The following is a 17,509-nucleotide window of genomic DNA, read 5'->3' on the forward strand; positions in this document are numbered from 1 at the left end:
TACTCACTGGGTATCTAGCAAACCTGTCAGCTTTACCAAGAGTTACTTGTGGAATGTGTTGTCTTTTGCCCTGCTCTTTTGGAGAAGAAAAAGTGTGGGAGTCCTGTATGTGTCAAGGAAGGCTATGGGAGGGAACATAGTAAATAAGGGAGAACTGAAAACATTAATGGGAGGGAGGGGGACCAAGGGACCACAGGAGAGCAGGGGTTGTTGCTGTGGCAAGGGATAGATGATGTAGGGATTTCAAATGAAATTTGTAGAAAATTCTTTTTCATTGCTTATGGAGTAGCTTAATAATGTATTAAGATATTTGAACGCTAAGTTGTCTATGAGCCAACAGTGTGCTCTCATCAGTAAAGAAAACTGTGCTGTGGGCTACATTAGGGGGAGTGTGGTCAGCAGATGAAAGGAAGTTATTTTTCCTTTCACTTAGTGTTTCCAAGGTCACATGTGGAATATTGTGTCCAGCTTTGGGCACCCCACTCGAGGAAAAGTGTTGAGAAGCCGAAGAGGCTCTAGTAGAGGACTGCTAATATGGTCAGAGTCACAGGACACTGCATGGGAGGTTGAGGTAGGTGAGTTTGGTTTAGCCTGGCAATGAGGGGGCTCAGATAGCAGCCTGTGACTTCCTGAAGGCATTTACAAAGTTGATGCAGCCATACTTTTAGTAATGGCTGATGATAAAACAAGGGACAGTAACAAGTGTTGGCTCAGGGGTTCAGGTTGGACTTTTGGAAAAGCTTTGCTGGGAACATAGTGCAGCAGTGGAACAGGCTACCCAGGAAGGCTATGGAGCTTCCTTGGGAGATTTCCACGACTCTGCTAGACAAAACTGTGGATAAATTTATCTAGGAGTCCTGCTCAGCGTGAGAGATTGGACTAGATTAAATCCCTTCCAACATGTCTGTGACTTAATTTTTGTGTATTGGACTGAATTGCTAAAGTAAAGAAAGCAGTCTACAACCAACTAACAAGCAGGTGATAATTTCTCTACATATAAGTAGATGTTACTGTAAGCATGGATACCAGATTCCCTTGTTAATAAATAAATGGAATCTGGAGGATGTTTGGTTTTTTTTCTACATGAGCTGCTGTGTTATGTAAGTTATTGTCTTCCTGTTTAAAAAGATACACCATTAAGTGAAAGCATAACCAGTTGATTTTAAACCATGAATTTGTAAGTTATCTTTATCATCTAGTCTGATTGCTAAATCACAGTTATTACTTTTAAAGCAATTTAGATTTCCCTCTGAGTTTGTCTTAGGCTTGTTCTTATGATTTTCCACCACTAAAAATTAAAAATAGGATTTATTGTGTCTAGTGTTTTCTCCCGTCTAAGTATTGCTCACTGCTATTGAGCCTGTTCTCAAAGCTATTTTTGATAAGGGGCTCAGTGGGTTGAATTCAAGTCATCCTTTGAGGTATTGCAGTTGAACAAATCTGTGAGTAATTTATGAAATGGTAGATCTTTCTGGGTAGGAGCACAGAAAGTGAAAAGGAATTTGTGTTATGACTTACACAAAGGAACCATTTCACTGAACTGTAAAACAGGCTGCTAGTTTTATGAAGCGAATTATCTGTTGTTAGAGCAATACAGTAACCCAGTGGAGCTGTGGGTTAAGTAGTGCTACTTTTCAAATGAAGGTTACTGACAGAATGCAATTTAAATATGATTTTTAAAATCTTTTTAAAATCTTTTGATAGATACTTAATGTCACTGTTTCAGACTTGGTTTCTATAATGTTTCTGTTATTTCAAGAAATCCTTTTTTCAGTCCTGGCATATATGTTCATGAACCCTTCCAAAACAGAGGGAAAGGATTAGCATAACTATTGCTGAAAATGTGACACTGCCCTCGCCATGTCCCCCAGCAGAATAAATGAATTAGAGAAACAAAACATTATTCTTTTGTTCATATCCTTTGTTTAGAATATTGTCAGATTGCAACATGATTTCACAGGGGATTTGTGTTCCGCCGTACTTCAGTCAGCAATAAAACTTCTCACATTATGAATTCTTGTCAATAGTAAAACAATGCAGTCAGCTGAAGTTGAAGCGGACATTTAGAAGAGCTTGTTTTGTTTTCCTCTTGCACAGCTTTAAAGCTTCATGGACCTCTTATTTCACTTTTGGTTGTCTTTATCTCAAGTGCTTAATACCTTGGGTTTAGATCTCTTCAAAATTACTGTGCTTCCAGTAACACTATCCCTTAATTCTATTGTCGGTGCCCATGCTCATACTAGTAAATATTGCTGTATATGGTGGAGTCACAAATGCAATTTTCTGTAGCCTGAATTTCCTTATTTTATGAATGAAGACTGGTTTACAGTGAAAGGCTGGTTGCTGCTTTTTCTGAAAGCATGCAATGGGGCCAAATGAGCTACTTAACTGTAAAATGAGAGATTGCTTATTTGTTTATAAGGATTATCCCTGATGTATACAGCTTTGCATTAAGTTACAGAAACATGGTCAATGTAAGGGGGAGGGAAAAATATCGTGAAACCTTACTTGAATTTTGCAGGAGGACATTACATGCCAGACTTCAAACTGGGCCTGGAGGTGGTTGTGAGCAATCTGAGTTACCCCTGACAAATTTCTGCTTGTTAGTGGATTTTTTGTTGGATATAGTTTCTTTGGTAAGAATTGCTTTATTCGTTGCTAATACCGGAGTTCTGTATATTTATAGTCTACAGAAATACTATGTCTGCTTTATTAATTGTTTTTCCTGAAAATATGTTGTCATAAATTGGTGGACACCTTTAGAAGAAGTTTTGGTTTCATTGTATGATTCTTGATAGACTGGTTGCGTATAACCAAAGTGGTTTTTATGATGCTTATACTTGAAAATTTGTCTGTCCTCGATTTCTTTTCTCTAAAACTACACTGTATTCATTACAAGTGTAGTTTTTTGTAGTGTGATATGCTAGTTTAGATGTGCAGCTTTCTTTTAAGGCTCTTTTAAATGTCATGATAAGATATGTCTTCTTTTTCTGTTGGCATTGCTTAATGTAGCAAAGACTGTTGGAACTGTTTTTTCTGTACCTGTCTTTCCTCAATTCTTTGCTTTCTCATTTCAAAGCCTACTAGAAGTATGAGAGTGCTGTGTCAGGTATGGCAATCAGCCTGTTTTCCCTTTTAGTTCTTAAACTTGTTTATCTTTCATTCTTAAACTTTTATATTAAGGTTATTAAAATAATAGTAGTAGCATTCTTTAGCCTTATTGTTATGTCTTGTAATGTGTTTGTTGCGTAATGAACAAGATGTAAAATTCTGAAAAAGAGCTAAATATATTTCTATTTGTTGGTTACCCAACTGTAAAGTTAATTTTGTAATTTTTTTTTAAGTAAAGCATGTATTTCTTATTCTTGGATATTAAGATATTAATTTTCCATTTTCCATGTTCCATATGTTTAGAACACAGTTAAGCAAATGATAGGTACCACTGTTATAGAAGATAACTTTTAGGGTGGAATTTGGTGTTACAAATAATGAGTTTTACTATTACGTTGTTAGGAGACTTACATTGAAATACAGACAGAACACTTGCCTCAGCTGTTGCTCAGGATGATTTCTGCATTGACGAGCCATCTTCATACTTTGCACTTGTCTGAGCTTACTGATTCTCTCAGACTCTGCTCGAAGATCCTTAGTAAGGTTCAACCTCCATTGCTGTCTGCTGGTACAGATGGTGTCCTGCAGCTTCCTAGTGGACACAGCAGCTCCATCAAAGAATGGGAAAATAAAAAGGTAACTGATTATGGTTTGCAGCATCTTGGAAAAATACTTTCTGTGTGGAAGGAAAAAGTGAGCTTTCTAAGTCTGTGCTGAACCACCTACAAGTCTTTGATTAATTTAATATACAACAATACATGTGAAACTTATATCAATGAAAGAAATCATAATTGTGCACTTCATTGTGGTAAAAGGTCTTGATTCTTAAGGGGTTTTTTTTAGATTTAGTATTATAAATGTATAAATCACTTCAGAATCAGGGCCTGAGAATGAACTAATCAACTAAGGTTTGAAGTTGTAATGCGCTTCAAGAGTCTGATCACAGAATAACTGGACTCAAAAGAATTCTCCATTTTGGTTACGTATCAGGCATATGTAAATTCTCCTCTCACGCAATTTATGTGCATTAGATTAATACCCATCAGTTATTTTACTGTTACTGTTAAGGTCTTAGAATCATTTAATAAAGAAATAGAAGAAATAGAAGAAACAAACCAGCCAGCAGCTCTTCCTCTTTTAACATTGTCTAGTTTGCTCTACGCTACCATGGCTTTGTAAGGTATGTTGAGTGACACGCCCTGAAATCCTTGTTTTCTAGCTGAAGAAACGAGAGGAACATCATAGAATAATTTAGGTTGGGAGTGACAGTTGCAGGTCACTGCTCAAAGCAGGGCTGATTTCAAAGTTATATTCTACTTTAAAGCTAGGTCAGGTCACTCAGGATCATATCCAGCTTAGTTTTTAATATCTCCAAGGATGAAGATTCCACAACTTCTCTGTACAGCTTGTTTGCACTGTGTTATTTAATCAGAATTTCCATTGTTGCAGCTTGTGTTCGTTGCCTCTTGTTCTTTCACTGTGGATTTCTGAGCATACCTCCATCTTTTCAGCTACCTAATGGGAAGTCACAGACAGCAATAAAGACACCTTCTCCCCCTGACCTTTCCTTCTATGACAGGTGCTCCTGTGGTGGCCCTCCACTGGATTTACTCAGTACATCAATGTTTGTTTTCTACTAATGAGTGCAAACTTGGACACAGTACTCCAGATGTGGTCTTAAAACTGCTGAGCAGAGGGGACTAATCACTTCCCTTGACTTGCTGGCTATACTTTTGCTAATACGGTCCTGTATGTTGTTGGCCTTCACCAGAAGGGTCCACTGCTGGCTCATGATCACCTGGTCCATTAGGACTCCAACATCCTTTATGCAGGATCCTATCCTTATTCTTTCTAGCAGCCAGCTGATACCTGCCTGTTTTTGTTCTTTTGCAGGTTTTGGGTTTTTTTGTTGTTGTTGTTTGGTTTGGTTTTTTTAATAAAGCCTGTTTTGATTGAGTGATGTTGCCCTTTGAACCTTCAACAGCCTTTTTCTTTCAGTTACAACTGACTCATATGTGGCCATGGCTTCTGTTAAGAGATAGAGCTAAATTTAATTACCATGTTTCTGATTTCTTTTACATTGTATTTTATAAGACAGGGTCACCCTTTATGTCTTTCCAAGCTTTTTAGTTACATATTAACACAGGAGACAGTGAAAGCTATCTCAAAAAAATTTTCATTCCTACTCCATCTCTGGTAAAGCAAGATGTAATTCACCATTTATAATGATGCCTCTGTTTTTATTTATTAATGAAATAGTTATTCAGATTTTTAGATTATGCTTAAATTCTGTATTTAAGATGGCTAGTGATTAGGATGTCAGACAGCAAGACAACTTCTGGGCCTGTTAGATCTCAGGCAACATCTGCCATTGCCGGTAAGATAGCTAGATGAGAAGTATGTGGGCATATTCTTTACCTGCATTTACTCCCACTGATCCATGCATTTCTGTTTGTTTCCCAACTCACCTCACATTCTCACCAGGAAGCACAGACTGTGCTACCAGTTACCAACAAGACTACGGGGGTTAGAGCAGCCCAGAAAACCACTATGGGTTCTTTTTGAGTAGAAATCATTCATCAGACTTGTGCATATTCTGAACTGATGATGAATTAAGGCACACAATGAGTCATGAAGAACTGTTGTTGCTGGAGCAACCCTTCTTTCTTGTTTCTGAGAGATGATTTTTTTTTTCTTTCTAGTTGCAAATGGTTAGTAGTTTTTAAATGAAAGTTTATTTCTTCTTTTATAATTATAACTTTGTATTTGAAAGAAATCCCCAACTTCCAAATCTTGGGATTGGTGTATAAAAAGAAAGATGCTACTTAGTTAAAGTTTTACCGTATATACATCTATGAATTAAGATTTGATCCACATTTAATAGACAATTTCTTAAGTCAAAGAGCTCAATTTCTCAATAAAACTTATGCTGGCTTTATTAGTATAAATGTGGAAGTGGGAAAAATGTTTTTTAGGTTATGAAAGATTTTATTCTTCATTTACAGCTCCACAGTTCACTTCTTACAATGTTTTGACAACTTACAGTTGTAATATTAAATGACACTGATCCTGCCTTCCTAATGAGACAAAACTTTAATAGTTGTGGTTCTTCTATCAGTAGTATATCTAGACAGTTATTAGGTTAAAATAATTTAATATCTAATGTGATTATTTACTTGTACAGTGGGAACTTCAAAAGCATGATCAGAAGTGCATACTTTTTCCTACTCTCTCAAGTCTTCCCATTCTTCTTCGCTGACATCTCCTTTTTGTCTCCTTTGTCGACAGGCATTTTTTACTCCTTTATGACTGCAGCAGTTTCTGATTAACAGATAAATATCTTGTCCTTTTGTAGAACATGCTAAAATCTGAAGTATTAAAAGAATCTTGCTAGCTAAAGTAACCATAGCCAACATGGTTCAATGTCCTACTTCCTGCTGCAAGTGATGGGTTTTCTTTGATGTATGGATATTTTGGTTTATGATGCTGTATAAGTTAATAATACCTGTGCCTATGCATTTCAGCATTCTTTCATAAAAAATAGACATGATTATGATATGAAGAAAATGTTAAAAGCAATAATACTTAAAGTATTTTACTTGATAAACAACGCTTTTTTTTATAGTTAGCTTGGTCTGGCAAGCTTACTGAAACATCAAACATCATTTTGCATAAAATCTATTTATATGAATAGATTTAAAACTGTGGAATAAAATTGTTGCTTTCAAATGGAGAAGCAAATAAATATTTTCTCACTAGGACCTAAATAACCCATTTTGAAGAATCATTAAACTTTTATCTCTCAGGTGCCGTCAGTTTCACTTGAAAATCCTAATGATGTGTTTGAAGACAGTGAAAACCCTCCAAGCAGTCGATCATCAGAAAGTGGATTCACTGAGTTTGTACAATACCAGGCAGATACAACTGATGACATTGATAGAGCACTGAATGAAGGTCACGGTGTGCCTGGCATTCCTATTATTGGTAGCACATCGTCAGAGACTGAGACAGCATCAACTGTGGGATCTGAGGAAACCATTGTACAGCCTCCTTCCATAATGACACAGGGGACAGCAACTCGAAGTGGGAAAACGATCCAAAAGACTGCAATGCAGTGCTGTTTGGAGTATGTCCAACAGTTTTTAACCAGATTTATCAACCTGTATATCATTCAGAGTAATTCCTTGTCTCAGACCTTAGGGGCAGAGCCTCCAGTAGACCCCACTAGAGAGCAAGGACAGACCACAAAATGGGACAGAGAGTCACAAGTTGATGCTAAGGCAAAGAAAACAAATAAGAAAAAAACACCGAAAGAATACCTTCCTGCCTTTGTTGCTGCTTGTCAGCTGTATCTTGAATGTTCAAGCTTTCCTGTTTACATTGCTGAAGGAAACCATACTTCGGAATTACATCCTGGGAAGCCTGAAGTTGGTAAGCTGCACTCTTCTTTGTTCTTTGCTTTTAATTTTTTTTTTTTTTTTTTAATTTAGAGTAATAGCAATACACGCAAAGCATGAATACTGTTTGCTGTCCCTCTCAGAAATGTAAGTTTCCTTCTGTATCAGTTGGTTTGCTTTTTGGAAACTAAACTATTTTCTCATAGATTTTAAGAATATTGCTGGCATGAGATTTGACACTAATTAATGTTAGGGTGACAAATATAAATTATGCAAACTGAAGCCTGAGAGTAGAATCTAGATTTCTAGATGTTCCTCTTTACTGTATGGATCCATGATGTTTTCTTTGTCATGTTTTGTAATAGCCACAGCTGACATCAAGTATGTTTTTAGCTTCATTTTAGCGATTTTTGGATTGATGTGCACATTGATCGCTTTATGCAATACATGGAAATTATAAGCTTCTGTCCAATAAAAATCATACCAGATAAGAAATTAATTAATTTTACTTTGCTCCTATTAGAGGAACAGTTCTTGCAAACAATTCTTCCAGCTACAGTTGCATTAGAAAACAAAATAAAAATGGTGGGTTTTGTGAAGTGTGACTGTGTTCAGATAGGTGAACATATTCAGTTACAGATACAGAAATGTGATTAAAATGTTGACAGTTCTGGATTACTGTAAAATGTGACGTTTTAGATGGCAAATCCTTTTTACAGTTTGTAAATTCTTCAATTTACAGTTCTAATTCTGGTTCCACTTCTGTTCTGTAGCTTGAGAGTTGCTGCCTTAAAATGGTATCATGGTGGATATGCTTGGAGCATGCACGAAATAGTTACAATAATTTTGGCTACTGTCACAGTCATCTTCTGTGATTTTATTTTTTCTAGAAAACTTCATGGTTGCAGCTTTTTGTTCTTATCCACAACTTTCAAAATCTATTAAAGGCCAAGCAGTGGGCACTGCTTGGAGATGAATAGTTTTTTGGCTTTCGGAAACAAGCACGTTAATTTAACATGAGTGCTTCTTCTATTCCTGTAGTCTTTAAGATGTGTTGTGTATGTCTTCATTATACAGCCAGGAGCAGAGCATATCTTTGACTTTGTGAGATCCAGACATATCAAATATTTATGTCAGTTGAAGGCAACTTGGTTACAGCTGTTTATTAATAAAGGGTGTTGCAATGCTAAAGGGGTGCTACCTTTTGTAAAAGATCTAGCACAGGATGTTTGTGCTTCTATAGCATGACCCTGAAAAATGTGATTTTTTTTTTTTAATTTTTTTTTTTCCAAACACTGCCAGCCTACAAATGAGTGTTGTGGCAGAAGACTAAAAACATTTTTTAAAATCAGCTGTTTACTTATTACTTTTCTGTGGATATAACACTTTTGATTATTGCTGCCTTGTAAACTCTAAAGCAGAAAGCCTGTAGAGCTTGAGTAATATGTGCCTTATATGAAGGCAGTGATTCTAGGAATCCTTTTCACTTTGAATGTCTTGGATTTGCATTGCTCGTTCATCATCTGAACTTTCCCATTTGTGATGTTGCATTTGCAGTCTATTAAACAGTGTAGGTGGTTGAAATCAACGGGAAGGATTTTGTTTCAGATGTAAACATCTGTTGTACAGAATGACAGGGCAGATGGGAATAGTGGTGGCAATGGGGCTGCATAGCTGTCCCGGGAGTCCTGCTTTTCCCATAACAGAGAATGCCGGTGGAACAGAGAATGGGAGAAGGTAGTTACCATAATTCACACACCAGCCTTTTCTTCATCTATTGATATGTTTTTGTACTGCAGAAGAGCCTGTTTTTATTGAAGGGTTCCTAAATTTGGAACATGTTTTTGATGGGTTGCATTAGTGATGTGACCTAATTCCCTTTAATCAGCGGTGAGAGTCATCAGTCTGTTTATTTGAAGGAGCCAAATTAATTTGATATTGATAGAACATAATTGTGCTTAAATTTTGCTGTATGCTTCATTTCTCAGACAAATGCGTGCTATTTTTAATTGAAGAAATTAAAAAAGGAACTGAGTGAAGCTCAGAATAATGTTTATATCTGTGAAATCTAGAACATTATGTGGAATTGTTAGGTATATTTAGGCTCCAATTTACATTGCAAAATTAACTATTGTGGATATAAATTAGAAATTGCATAGTCCTTCTCTTAATTCCAAATAGATGCTGTATTTGTGCCTATTAAAAATACTTCTTCATTTGTGTCTGATTCTAGAAGCATTTGCCTATTTTAGGAACATGATCAATAGAGTCCTTTTGAAGTTTTAAGAAAAATTACTTTGGTACCTCTAAAATAAAAGTGTGCATTATTCACTTGGAGAGTTGACTGAACTTCAGAGAAAGACACTTGCTTTATCAGGCCAGTGTATGGTATTAACTGGGGGGATGGTAAGAAGGGGAAAAGAACCACCTACAGTGAAAGCAGAGTATGATCTAATAGGATCAAGTTTCTGCCACCCAAAACATCAATTTTCAGATACTTTTACTTTAAGTGTTGCCAGGAAAACCTCTATATATTTTTTGTCAGTTTAAACTTAGTTTATAAATAATATATGTAAATAATTCTGTATTTATATTATAATATCTATATAATATAACATATAATATATGTGGCTTTATATATATATATATATATTTAAAAAACCCTACAGAATTATTCCACACTACAAGCTACAATGTTAAGACTTGATTGCTGATCAAGAATTTCCTGAAGGAGGAAAGTGAATGAAAGTATGTGCAAACTACTAAAAGTCCAGTTTTGTCTAAAACATTAAATCATGTGAATGCATTTCCATAAAATTTATTTTTCTCTTCCTTGTTCAAATTTTCCTGTTTATTTTTGGTTACTAAATGTTTGAAGTGATACAGTATTACATTCTTAATTAGATTGTTTAAAGATAGAGATACATCAAGAAGTATCTTGCTCCTGCATACATTTTCCTAAACCCATAAAATGGGCAGGTTGAAATATGAATGATAAAGGACAATTGTGCATATGTTTGAGATGTAAGAGGAAAAAATCATAATATTTAAAATAGTTAAATTAATGTATCATCTGTGATTTTTCTTTCAGACTATGAACAAGTACAACCTCCACTGTGGCTACAGACTTTAATGAATGCTTGCAAGCAAGCAAGCGATTTCAGTGTTCAGGGTGTTACTATTTCCCTTGTGATGGACTTGGTTGGATTGACTCAATCTGTTGCTCTCGTCACTGGAGAAAATCAGAACAGTGTGGAAACTGCTCAGCCTCTTAGCCCTAACCAGGGAAGAGTGGCTGTGGTCATCAGACCGCCTCTTACTCAAGGCAATCTGAGATATATGGCTGAAAAGACAGATTTCTTCAAGGTACAATGCAGTATCTCATTGCTGTTTTCTTTAGCCTTCTTTTCCTGGCTGGTGAAGACTGACGGTCTTGGCCATTTTACCATCCTTGGTGTGGTAAACCAAATTTTCTCTTTGAGTGTTTTGATAACAGTTGTAAGCTCTGTTAGATTCTAAATGAAAATACATAGTAAGTTTTCCCACTGTGATTGTCTTACTGACTACTTGAGTGACAATCCTTGTTTGAATAAATATTTTTAAAATATAAATAAAACCTGATTGAATAGCATAATTAATTAGCAGAGGTATGAAACTGAGATGTGCATAACGTAGGACTCTGGTAAACCACAATCTCTGCATTTGTGTAATTTATGTAAAAAATCACTTACAAAATATAATAGTCAGCAGGGTATATTACGTAGTTAATTATATTTCAATGAAAATTTATTTCTGGAGATGCCTGTGACTTCTGACTCCTAACAGGAATTTTTTATGTAGTAAGTTATTGCAGTGTTTCAAACAGCTCCTTATGTTCATACAAACGAAGAAGAACAGTTTTACAGATTGCCTGTTGGTCATATAGTGTCATCAGATGTAATGTCTGCTGTCATTGCATATTGCTCAACATAGTCTAGAGCAAAACAAGGCATGATACTCATTCACTTGTCTCTTGCAACTTTTATTTTCATGTACAAAGCATATAGCTTTAACTCTTTGGGACCAGTTGGGTGATGGAACTCCTCAGCATCATCAGAAGAGTGTGGAGCTCTTCTACCAGCTGCACAATCTCGTTCCATCTTCTAGCATTTGTGAAGATGTTATTAGTCAGCAGCTGACCCACAGAGACAAGGCAAGTTGTTCATGTATTTACTAAAAGAAGAGTTAAGTATATAACTATAGAAATATATTTTGAAAAAGGACTTCGTGCCTCAGAGGAGAGCATAAATAACTTCAATATTGAAAAAATGTTGCCTTACGTTGATTGTTTCAAACATTAAAAATACTCTTACTTGCATGCAGAACATCAGATTTGTCCACCCTCTGACACTGCAACCCTCTTTCCTATATTCCCACTCACAAAAAACCTTAACCTTATGTCTGTAGTAGGTGAGCCCTGTTTTCATGACATCTTGGTGTTTCACAAACCTATGAAAAGTGTTTGTAATGGTAGTAATTGAATACAGATTTTCTAGATTCCATTCCAGTTGTCCTAACCACTCTTTTTTTTTTTTTCCCTGTACAGCTCATCGAATTTAAGCACACTTTCTTTTGCTGCGTCCTAACCAACAGTAGTTCAGTCCTCTGGTGTGCTCCCTCCTATTTCATCTAATTCTTGCATCTTGTCTAATAATTTGTCCTAATATAGCATCTAGACTTTCTGCTTCCTCTCCTCCACAGAACTTGGAGAAGGAGCAACAGCCAGGTTATTGTCATCACCATGTCTCTGTTGCTTTTCTTGATAGTGGGGTTGGATTACTTCTTTCTTAAGACAGTCATGTGTGGTCCCCTTCATCTTTCTATCCTTTTGCTTTCTCTCTTCTCTCTCTCTCTCTCTCTCTCTCAGCTGAGGTGTCCTTACTGCTTTTCTCAAACCTTCTTCTTACAGTTTGAGATCTGTTTTCAATTCCTTTCCCTTTCTGTGAGACACATCCTTATGAGTCTGCTGCATTTGATATTATTAATTTGCTGCTTCAGCCTTAATTCCCTTTCTCTTTTAAGCAGCAGTGAATTGGGGTTGGTTTTTTGTTTGTTTGTTTTTTGTCTTTCTGACCATTTTTATATATTATCTGATTCTGTCTTTTTTTGTAAGAGTTAACGTAAATATAAGACAAAAGAGCGGCTTGTAATTAATAAGATTTTATTTTATTTCCAGGTCCCAAGAGCTGTGCTATATATTTCTGAGCTCCATCCTCTGACACTTGTCTCAGTTAATTATTTCCAGCTAAAGTGTTTCTGTGAAATTCTTTTCCCCTGTTGGGAAGTGGAGGAATCGCAATAACTAGATACTTTTGATGAAGAGGCTTCTGTACAGTTCTTTTCCAATCTCATGCAGCCCCTCTCTTCTCTAGTTATTTCTCCTTAAAAGATTTGAATTCTGACTGTTTCTGCCATGTTTGCCAGTTCTAGAGGGCAACTAATAAAGTGCTCTAACAGTCATTGCCAGTTTTCTGAGCATCTGTGTCGTTGTGGGAAATGTGCTTGCCTACTCTGCTCTGACTGACATGGCAACTGGGTTATGACTTGTCTGTGCATTTCTTTGCAGTATGCCACTGAGGCTACTCTTTTCTTGAAGGTCTTTATTTTCCATCTCTGTCTCATGTCAAAAGCCATGGACTATAATTTGAGCAGAACCTCTCGAGTGATCAGAGAGTTCCTTGTTTGCCTCTGATAACACTTTTTGTTTTCTTGTTATTACTTTGTCACTTGTCCTGTCTCCTGTTCTGCTACCACAGGTTATAATGTTTGCTCATGACCCAGCTCGATGGATTTCTCCCATTCTTTATTGCTGCTCAAAGGTCTCTTATCTCACTGCTGGCTGTTTTTTAGAAGTGATCTTGGCTATATTATTGATTATTTCTGGTTTGCTATCAGTTTAGCTAATGCAAGTAAAACAGTATTTTCAAAATCTTTTGAAGCTGGCAGATATTCAGATTGTGGACAAATGGTGTTTCTTTTAGGTCTGTGATAAGCCTCTGTAGTTTCATGCTAGACAAAGGGGGCTTTTGAGCATTCAGCAACAGACTTGTGTAGGAGACTATCTCTTACAAAAGTTATGCTCTGCTTCACAATATATAAAGCAGATGCTTAGCTTTTACTGTTGTTAGTAGGAATTCTACTTGTCATGACAGGTACTCTATTTTTTTTTTTCCTCCCCTAGAAATTTGTTTCAGAATAGAGGCTGTCAATTTGACATTTGAGTTAAGGCCTTTGCAGTGCTTTAAATTTTAGCCATATGAACTGTTTTCACAGCCCCAACAGAACGAACAATAGGGAATTACTTGCTTACACTCTCTGGCAACTCATGGTTGGTGTGACTTCAGAAGCAGTTACCTTTCTGCCTTTCTACCAGAGACTAGCCAGGTCAACCAAAGTGACCGTGAGCCAGTCTGTCAATCACTGCGGTTCACAGCTTGGTATACTGATAAAACTGCCGATGATTTATAGTTTCACTTATTAGGCTGGTCTGTGAACTGCTGTGACTGTGGATGTGGCACTCGCTCATTTCTGCCAACCTTACTGTGAAAACAGTAACTTCTTACACCTTCCCAGCATGGATTGCAAGGGCTTACATGGAGTCATCTGTATGTGTTTGAGAACTGGTATTTTCAGTCTTTATTCAGCAGATGTTAGTGAATTGTTTTGTGTAACTGTATATATTTTGCAACAGTGTTGTGGTTTTTCTTTCCTGTGAGAAGCATATTTTTTCTAAATACATGTGATGCTTGCTTTACTTTCCAGAATGCTGCTGTTTCTCTTGGTTTTGTTTTTGGTTTTTTTTACGTTTACATCTGATGTGATCTGTCTTGTGTCCTTTCTGTAATTTTCGGGTTTTATAGCTTTTATTTTAAATGTTCATTATTGTGGCAGATATTGCTTGTATTAGCTGTTGCAAAGCTTCTTAAGCTGTATGTTGTAAATTAAGTCTGGAAGTATGCCAGATTGTCACAGTGGTATTAACAGTTTTTAGTTTGGCCTCATTTGGATTAGAGGTAAATATACTTACTGTTCATTCCCTATAAGCATATATTTTAAGAATAAATAAGTGAAAATTTTTGTCCTCTTGTCTCTGCTTCTCATCTAGTAATTTAGTTAAAGCCCTGATTGTATTTGAAAGTAATTTTGATGGTTTATTCAGTATAACCATCCTGACTGCTGTGCTTTTGTTCATTCCTACAACTACTTAGTAGCTTCCTTGTCTCTTGGGTAAAGCTGTTTTTAATACATGTACCCATGTATTTGTATCATAGCAGGGCATTTACTATTGTTTACAGCCTTGCTGGAATAACCCTTTGCCTTGATCAGCCACAGTAAAGAGATAAAGGCATAAAAATTGTTATTTTAATACCATTTTCACCATTAAATATTCTGCATATTTTTACTAGTCATTAGAAGTCCTTTGGGCAGTAAGCATGTCCTATTTGTCCAAATAAAACTCTAAGTTCCAAAGCTAAATTTGGCATGTTAGTGATGAACTCTATCTACGTTGTATCTAGCTAGAAAATTCTTATGTCTCTTTCTAGTCAATTTATTTTTGTTCCCTTATTTCCATGGATACTGTGTTTAGTCCCATCATTCCAGACATCTCTAAAAATTTCTCTTCTTTCTCTGCCTCTATATGCTTGAGTTTTCATATTTAAAAGCTTGCATGTTTCTTCCTGCTCTCTCTTCATGATGTCTTCTAGTGCCTTGAGATAGATAGATATAGATAAATTCTCTGAAAACAGAGCAGTGCAACTTGTGAGAGTACAATAAGTATTGTTCAAGATATCACATTAAGTATTTAAAACTTTTTCAAGCTAAACTTTGAAACTAAGGCAGCCAAGATCAAGTCGGGGGGAGAATTTCTTCATGCTACTAAATTGTTCCAGAGACCTATTGTTGCCTATTACTGTTTGTAATGTTAGAAAATAGGATTTGAGTGCATAGTCAAAAAAGTTAATCTTAATAATTTCATTATATCTTTTAAGCTGCTGTATACTCCCCTCCTCTCCCCCCCACCCCAGTTCTTATCAGAGGCTGTTGTATTCTGATAGATCTAACTTATAATTTGGTCCACAGAAAGTAAGAATGGAAGCTCATGCAAAGTTTGCAGTGCTATGGCATCTCACCCGTGACCTTCATATTAACAAGTCTTCTTCCTTTGGCCGCACCTTTGACAGGTTGGTGATTGCAAGCGTGGTTCAGTTGAAATAATTTTGCTTCAAAATCTTTAACTATATTATACTGGCATCATAGAGTGTTAGAAATTGGAGAACTACAGTGTAACTGTGAGAGCAAGGAGGGAGGACAGGAAATGAATTTGTGTTAGACAAAATTGTTTTCACAATGATGATTAGGTAAGCTGTAAATTTTTCTGGTAGCTGTAAAGAGTAGGACAGGAATGGTCACATGATTCATTGACTATCACTGTGGTTAAAATATTTGTGTATATTGAACATAGCGTCTGAGCTCTTGCTGTGATTTGGTAAAAACAAAAGCAGGAGAGAGAAGTCAACCCAGAAGTGAATGATATGAAAATGGAAAGTAAGAGTAAAGCTAAGAAAACTTAAGAACAAAATTGCAAGTAAGCACCAAGATGTGAAAGTTCTTTTGTTTAATCCGTGTGTTTTGTGTAAGATGTTATTTATGGCAAGCAGCAGAGGATTTCTGTTTTGCATTCTGGTATCAGACTGCCTTCTTAAAAAAAAAAAAACGAATGATCCAGACTCTGAACTAGTCCTCAGCTAGCACAAATGTTGTGGAAAAGTGCTTATTTAAATTTCCTAATGTATACTTAGCTGTAGGAAGCAGAGTAAAAAGGTTGTTATTTCTTTGGCTTGATACTGTCACTCATTGCAGAAGTGGTGATAAATTCTGTACATACAGCTAAGAGCTTATGAATGTGTACCACTGGAGGATGTAAAAGAGTTGGTAAAATTCAGAGTCCAATATATATATTGTTTTTCCCTAAATCTGGAAAGGATTCTAAAGGCTAAAACTATTAAAAGAAGAAAATGACAGTAGGAAGTGGTGAATTGTCAAGTATTTTTCTCCTCTCCATTCTTGACGAAAAGATCTTTGAATAAGTTATCTTCTCTTGTCCATGCATCTGTGTGAATTGGCTTTTAAAGTTTTATCTTTTTTGTACTGCACTAGCACTTAGAAGTCAACCAAAGCTTGTTATGCTAGTAGCTGTAGAAATACTTGAACTGACTATACAACTGCTACTATTAGAGCAGCTATCTTAACTGACTTTATTACTAGCTCTTCCTAGCCATTTCTTCATTAGGCTAGACTGAAATATAAAACTTCAGGTTGCAAAGTTTGGATTCCAAAGAAAATACTGTTTTATATGGAGAAGACACTGGAGTATGTACTGACATGTTGAAATTTATCATATATCAGATTAAAATGGGATTATTCTGTGAGTAGTGTAGAACTTGTGCTGGGTTAATTCTTTTTTCTATTCTAGATCTTTGTTTATCATGCTGGACAGCCTTAATAGCTTGGATGGTTCTACATGGTCAGTGGGACAAGCCTGGTTAAATCAAGTGCTTCAAAGACATGATATTGCAAGGGTCCTTGAACCTCTGCTCCTACTGCTTCTCCATCCAAAAACTCAGCGAGTTTCTGTTCAGCGAGTACAGGCTGAATGTTACTGGACTAAATCTCCCTATCACCCTGAAGAAGAAAATGAAAAGCACTTTATGCAGAAGTTTAGCTGTGCTGATGGTATGTACACAAGAAGACTGTAGGAAGTTCCTTATTTAATTTCTTTATTTGTTATTTGCATGCAACGTTAAAAATGTAGTAGAAATTTTTGAGGGTAACTCGCAAAACAAAGTGCTAGAATAGCTACTGCTTATATGTGCATTTGTGCATGTTTTTTCTAATTGAAATTTGGGTGTCCCAAGTATTGTTGAAGTTTTATTGTTCTCAAATTAAGATGATATGCAAGT

The 17,509-nt window shown here is 36.2% G+C and overlaps 1 protein-coding gene across 1 annotated transcript in view; it reads left to right on the top strand.

Moving 5' to 3' along the window:
• DOP1A (DOP1 leucine zipper like protein A) overlaps positions 1 to 17,509 on the top strand; it is a 68,509-nt gene that overhangs the window by 27,428 nt on the left and 23,572 nt on the right. The window contains exons 12-18 of the mRNA XM_072855383.1: positions 2,522 to 2,636; positions 3,514 to 3,747; positions 6,918 to 7,542; positions 10,600 to 10,874; positions 11,548 to 11,700; positions 15,630 to 15,730; positions 17,023 to 17,282. Of these exons, the coding sequence (XP_072711484.1) occupies positions 2,522 to 2,636; positions 3,514 to 3,747; positions 6,918 to 7,542; positions 10,600 to 10,874; positions 11,548 to 11,700; positions 15,630 to 15,730; positions 17,023 to 17,282 (1,763 nt within the window). The remainder of the gene's footprint in view (positions 1 to 2,521; positions 2,637 to 3,513; positions 3,748 to 6,917; positions 7,543 to 10,599; positions 10,875 to 11,547; positions 11,701 to 15,629; positions 15,731 to 17,022; positions 17,283 to 17,509) is intronic.

The sequence above is a fragment of the Ciconia boyciana genome, chromosome 3, assembly GCF_034638445.1.
Source record: "Ciconia boyciana chromosome 3, ASM3463844v1, whole genome shotgun sequence".
In the NCBI taxonomy this organism is placed as follows: domain Eukaryota; kingdom Metazoa; phylum Chordata; class Aves; order Ciconiiformes; family Ciconiidae; genus Ciconia; species Ciconia boyciana.